General features: G+C 35.1%; 1 protein-coding gene across 1 annotated transcript; it reads right to left on the bottom strand.

Annotated features, from left to right (window-relative positions):
- Positions 1-1,771: 1,771 nt before the first annotated feature.
- On the bottom strand, positions 1,772-6,795 carry LOC114741492 (uncharacterized hydrolase YugF-like). The gene is made up of 11 exons (XM_028929771.1): positions 6,780-6,795; positions 6,484-6,684; positions 4,938-5,032; positions 4,761-4,858; positions 4,607-4,656; positions 4,208-4,303; positions 3,995-4,084; positions 3,581-3,673; positions 3,030-3,125; positions 2,826-2,891; positions 1,772-2,119 (listed from the first exon to the last, which is right to left on the bottom strand). The coding sequence occupies exons 2-11, from the start codon at positions 6,673-6,675 to the stop codon at positions 1,964-1,966; spliced, it is 1,032 nt and encodes a 343-aa protein (XP_028785604.1). The 5' UTR covers positions 6,676-6,684; positions 6,780-6,795; the 3' UTR covers positions 1,772-1,963.

Raw genomic sequence — 6,795 nt, 5'->3', positions numbered from 1 at the left:
AACTCCGGCAACTACCAAGTGGGACCTTTTGACCTAACCCTCTCCTTTTCTTTTTTCTATTCGAACGAATGGTTTTGGCTTTCGACTCTTGGGTGTTTCTTTTTACCGCCTATTCCTTTCTCTACAATTTTTTTAATCGTTAATGGACCTCTTTCCTCTAATCGGGAATTATTTTATTGGGTTTAAGTCAAAATTTTTTTTAATCTTTTATAAGCCACCTCAGCTAGTCCACTTGCTTTCATATCAACATATTTAACAGTGTTAAAAGTGACACCAAGTCCTTTTAAAAATATAAGGACTAACATTTTAAACGGAGCAAACTTAAAGGACCAAAATTAGGGATTCCAAACTTCAAGGACCAAAACCAAAATGAATGAAAAATGTAAGGACTAATCATTGTATTAACCCTTTACAAAAACATGCAAGTATTGCTACTAATGTGAGCGTTATAAATGTTTATATATTACTCTACAAGTCTTGCTTCTCTCTCCCTCTCTCTCTCTCTCTAGATCATCAACTCTAAGTGTTGTGGATGAGAAAATGTAAAAGAAAAATAACATTGATTTGAACCTGGCTAGCATGGATGCTTGAAAAAAAAAATAGTATGTCATTATGGTATAGATAATTATCTTGACATTTTATTATTAGCTTTTTCTTTGTAATATTCCTAAAAGAACAAAGGAACTTGAAAATTTTATTATTAACAACTTTTACTACTTTTTGAAAGCTTATTTAAAAATCAAATATTTTTATATTCTTCATTTCATTAATTTGTTAAACGTAGGGATATAATTTGTTAAGTATAGGTATAATTACATATGTATATCTCATGTACTTGTATCTTCAATTTTTTTTTTTAAAAACAAAGTATCTTCAAATTTTAAAAGTTAATGGATTTGATGTTTCATTTTAGGATTTTGGATTCTTCGAAATAATTTTAAAATGTAAAGTATGTATTATCAACGTGAAAAAATTTACTTTAGAATCTTCAATCATAATTTTTTACATAAAAAGAAAGCACATATTCCTTTACATACTTATTATTATTATTATTATTACTACTACTATTTATGTTTGCCAACTATTACGTGTTTATTGAAACAAGGTGAATCAACCATAACATTTTTTGGATATAAAAAGTATTGTCGCCCAAATAATTGCACCATCCTTTCTGTAGAAGCTTTGCGTGATTCCTCCATTATAAGGGGTGCCGTGATCTTTATCTGGAATAGTTGATTTATCGAACAGTTAATTATAAAGAAGTATATTTATACAGCAACGCATTTTAATTAGAATTTTAATATATTAATTGGCTAAATTAATTTTTCTATATTAGAAACATCAAAGTTATCTAAAATTTCTTTTAACGACGAAAAAAATGTTTTTTTTTTGCTACGCATAAGCATCCTCCTATTCGAAACAATGTTGGACATTAAATATGAGCACTTCTTCCAACGGAGATTCGAACATTGGTTCATCACTTTGTGAGCAACTAGTCCCTTTCGTTAGACCTAACCCCTGTAAGTTTATTCATGTTAATTTTTAATATGAATAAACCAATAAATCAAAATCAGACAAGCCCAATCTGTAAAAATTGCTATCCCACCCTAACAATAATGGCAATAATATTGTTGAGTCGTTGACACTACATCCAACATAATCTATGAGGGATTGCTTTCAAGTGTCACTCTCGACAAGTTCATGATGAAACTAGTAGGAAATCAATCACATTCAGATTCAGCAATTATTTTTCTCTTTTGGGCCGGGGGTAGAATTCTATATTATATTAACATTCACAAAGGATCGGTTCATGCAACATATATAGGGTTTCCACACCCAGCTGTATACTAATCCATATAGCTATTTCCAGGCCATTTTAAACTTTTGTGATCGCATCTATTGTTCCTATCTTTCATACCCCAACTAAATAAATAAATAGCCAAAGAGAAGCCTCCAATTACCTTCATATGTGCGAAACACAGTGATTTACCATGTTGGTTTCTCTCTGAACAAACTCAAGAATCAATTTGACCGCTGAACCAGGCCTTTCAAGATGAGGGAGATGGCCACAATTCGGTATTTGGCGTAAAATTGCATTAGGTAACTCAGAATGCAGTCGCTGCAAGATCACATAGTTGGTGAGTCATCTTTAGATTTATGATAGTACCAAGTATATTAGAGGCCCAAGATCACGATTTTTGGGCTCATAAGATGTTATACTTAAGGAAGAATGGTATTGAGGAACTCCATAACGAAGATAACGACACTTTGGGCCCATATGATTATGAAATTTTTTGGCAAGCTCATAGGAATAAAGTGAAAACATCCTTCTATATTAAAAAAAAAAATCAGAAATACTGTAAATGCAAGAATCTTTGGTTACCATAGGTTGCGTCTTTTAAAATAAAATTGAGTTACCCTTAAAAAAAAAAAGTCAGGATTTTCCAATTGACAACAATGCATGCGGCTTTTCACAAGTCAATATGCAGATTTTGAGTAAATGATGACTTGGAAGAAAGTTACTTAACAAAATGGGAACACCTTTTAGTCAGTATCTGATTACCTAGTTGCCAGTTACAAAACGACATTTTGCATTTGTATCACGAGTATTTTAGACTTTTTACATTGAAACATACTTTCACTTAAATCCTATGGGCCTCCAAGAGATTTTTAGAATTGCCCAACATGCCATTATTTTCATTGTAGTGGTCCTCAATGACATTCTCCCTGTACTTAACTGAATCCAGCAATACTCAAACCTAACATGATGGTACCAGATGCTAGATAATTTTGTGTGTGTCTGTTAGTACTGGACGGAAGTTTACCACTGCAAGCTTATTGCTGATGATGCGATCATTCTCGCCCCAAATGATGAGAGTTTTGTGCTTTACCTGTTACAGGAAAATTACTAGCATCATACCGAGAAGCAGAAAGTAACTGAAGATATGAAGTGAAAGGCGAGCTCTCATCCGCACATGCCTGCCACTACGTAAAGTGAACTTGTTCAACTTATGAAGCAGCAGACATACCTCTTTTATCAGAGAAGCAACATTATAACCACCACTGGCCATGAAATCTACCGTAGCATCCTCCCACCAAGGCAATAAACAATGCAAGCGACCCACCTATATTAGCAACATCTATCTAAAATGACCAAGTGTACAAGAAGTTTTTGCACTCCCAAAAGTTGTTACACCATAAATGGGAAGTTTCCAGCTAAGAACTGCTGTCTATCCTATTTCCTATGGGTTTGGATCTTCTGAAATGGGAAGCTTATGAAGTGTCTCTGAATTGAGAGACAGAGAGATAAAAGAAGAGGGTAAAATAAAAGATGCGAATTCCATACATACTCTCACTCACTTGAGTGTCACTCTCTCTTCTTCAAAAGCCACTTTACAAGTTTCACACTTTCAAAAGATTCAAATCATATTTCCTACATTGAAAGTTTGAGGCACTCGAGCATGTGAAGCTAGAGCACGAGAGTGCATTAGTTAAATGGCTCAATAATGATGAAATTCAAAATTCATAAAGAAATCTATAACATTGCATTGTCTAAAGAGCATGGTACCAAGCAACTCACACTAGCCAAGTCGAGACTGGTACGAAATGATACGTCAGAGAAGGTCAAATAGGTCGCATATAAGCGCAGAGGGATGCTCCTCAATAGGTATACCTGAGTGAAAAGGAAGTTAATAATTTGTCTAATAATATATACGTTAAAATATTCCTCAATAGATGAAATGTTTGGGTTCAAATGGTTCTTGACATGGTCTTTATAGCTAAATGGTGGAAAGTTTAATATTTACTGCTCCTATCTCATATGAAATTAAGAGTTCAATTTTCTAGTCGAACTGATCTAGTGCGTAAGATCTCAGCATCTTGATCCACGTAGAGCATGTTGGATATACGATAATTTTTTTGTTATTGTTTTATACAAAACTATGGACTAGTGATGTGTGTTTAAGGCTTTAATAAGCTGCAGAGAAATACTCACCCCAGCATAAGCTGCCGCCCTAGGTAAGGTTGCTAGCTGTCCTGTTCCCTCTGCATATACACTGGAATCAATCAAAACAAGCTTTTCCACCTGAAAACATGAATTCCAAGTAATTGACCTGAGCACACCGCAGTCATTGGATGAAACTGCTTCAGAAGCTAAATTCTCAAATAACTGATTGATTTAATCTAACAATTTTTCATGAACACATACAGCTTCTGGATGATTGGCGGCAAAGTCAATGGCAACAGCAGAGCCAAGGCTTGGGCCTACCAATATCATTGGCCTGCTGATGTAGGATTTCCAAAACTGTCATAAATAAATCAGTTTCAGCTTTGACACAGTATAACAGTAAAGACAGCCATTTCTTTACATAGATAAACTACTATTTGGGTGATTGAAGATTCATGTTTCATGATTTAGTCCTTATAGATAATTAGGAAGCTAAAAAGTTTTGCCAACCCATCAATATGACCCTTGCCCCGAATTTATTCCAATACATAGGCCGTAATGATGGGTTTTTGAAAGTATTTGGAGTCAAATGACGCTAATCACTGGGGACTGAACGATGCAAAAAATGTTATTTTGCTCCAAATCACCTTAAAGAAGTACCTGATAGAAATGGTGGCGCTTGGATGCCACGTCGCAAAAGGGAAGATTTTCTGATGGATAACAAGAACAATAAACATAAAGCATCCCTAAAAATCTCTCACAGAGAGGGAAATAAGTGATTAAAGCAATTAGTAAGTGAAAGTACAGAGCAAACCTAAATCAGAGAAACCCCAACCAAGAATGTCAATGGCCCAGGTCTCAAAACCAGCTTCTTCAATCAATGGATAGGCATATCTCCATTCTAAACATGAGCTGCATTAATAGTATTGAGAAATTCAGAGGCGATTTGAGCATAAATATTTATAAAGTAATTTTTACAGATGTTAAGAACCTGTCAAAACCGTGCAGAAGAACTATTGGATTTGCCTTGTTCCGCATCTTTGGCTTCACGCAACTACTCATGATGGGATTTTCTGAGAAGTTAACCTGATCAGCACATATGAAAATAACAAGGTTAATAGTTTACAAGCAGCTGAAAAAAGATCGTGAGATGGGTTTAAGGTGCTTAAAACTGTGGACCGACCAGGCAGGGAATAATGAATAATCCTATTCACAGTGGAACAATCCCAGGCGATTTGGGATCTTTAAGTCCATAAGCATACGACAAGTTTCAATAGAGGCAACTAACGACCGTAACATGCAACAACTGACATACATATCTCCTTTTCGAATGCAACGTATAATGTTTTTTTAATGTAAAATTGGTGGAATCACAAAACTACATTCTCAGCTATGTCCTCCGAAAAAACAGGATTCTGCAACAAGGGGAAAAAAACCATTATTTCTTCTTTTGATATGGGAAAAAACCAATGTTTCTCGCATCTCTTCAAAAACTTCTAAACTATTCATAAATCAGTCGTGAATAGTATAACATTTTACCATACAGGTTTCATATTCATGCTATACACAGTATCTATTTTGAAATGAGAAAGATGAACAAAAATATATATAGAGTTCATTTTTGCAAGTTTCAATCATTTTCCCTCTCTTCATTTTTATCTCCATGAATTTTATTAAAAAAATTGAACAAAACGAAAAATTACACAAATACTCTGTTGTTCATCTTATGAATATAAAATATATAATGGCCTAAATTTTAATTTTATATTGACTAATATTATTTTCTTTCAGTTTGTAATTAAAAATATTTTTATTTTATGTTCTGTTCCATCTTAAAAAATTATTTAATTGGAAAAACACTAATTAAAAATCTCCACGGTAACTCAAAAAAAAAAAAAATCACTTTTACGCAAGTGAGAAACAAAACTTCTCATAGGGAGCCTATTCCTATAGCTGATTATCTAGCAAAGTTCTCCCATTCTATGGAGAGCAGTTTTTGTATCCTAAATCAACCGCCCCACATTGTGGAAGGGAGGTTGAGAGAGGAAACTAGGGCTCACCTTGTACTAGTGTTGTTTTGTAAGATTTTCAGTCTTTAATTAAAAAAAAAAAAACTTCTCAAACCACTTTTTTTTTTTTTGGTGATCCTCTAAATCTTCATCACAGTCCAAATTGATACTTGTTAGAGAGAGGACGTCCAATAAAAACGGAGAAGGACATGCTCTCGTCATAAAGGTACATCTCACACTAAACCAAAAAGTAAGTTTAAACATTTCTACTACTTTTGGAAATCCACAAACATTAATGCATAAGAAAGGTTGGTTTTCGAAAGCAATTATTACGATGGTCTATCACGGCCCCAAATAAAACAAAATACAAGCACTCGAGGGATAAAGAAGAACCATTGAACTCACAGAATGCAGTTATAACAGCAGTACAGTAACTATCATGAAATAACCCCTATTTGATTGCTAGAATGTCAATGAATCGGCATTACAGTCGATCAGGAGAAGAGTAAAGGAGCGAATAGAAGTTACAGGAACGGGAAGTCGCTGAATCCTCAGAGCGAAGTTCCTAGCGAAGGGATCTTTGATTTGTTGAACTTGCTTGGGGAGAAAAGAAGGAAATCCATGAGCGACAACGGCGAAGCGCGTCGGAAGAGGCGGGCGTCTCGTCGGCGCAGTCGGCAGCGCAGCAGAAGGGAGGGCAAGAAGAGCAAGAGCAAGCATGGCTGCGAACTGCAAATGGAAAGTGAACTAGTGAAGTGAGGCAGCGAGCTAAGTATGGGAATCACGAAGCAATGCGCATGACTGGAAATGTGACGGAAGCCTACTGGCGAGGGCGTCAGT

Source organism: Neltuma alba, unplaced genomic scaffold, assembly GCF_004799145.2.
Source record: "Neltuma alba isolate B1F8T4 unplaced genomic scaffold, ASM479914v2 tig00003407_pilon, whole genome shotgun sequence".
Taxonomy (NCBI): Eukaryota; Viridiplantae; Streptophyta; class Magnoliopsida; order Fabales; family Fabaceae; genus Neltuma; species Neltuma alba.
The sequence above is the reverse complement of the archived record's forward strand: the minus strand, read 5'-3'. Positions and strand labels throughout refer to the sequence as shown.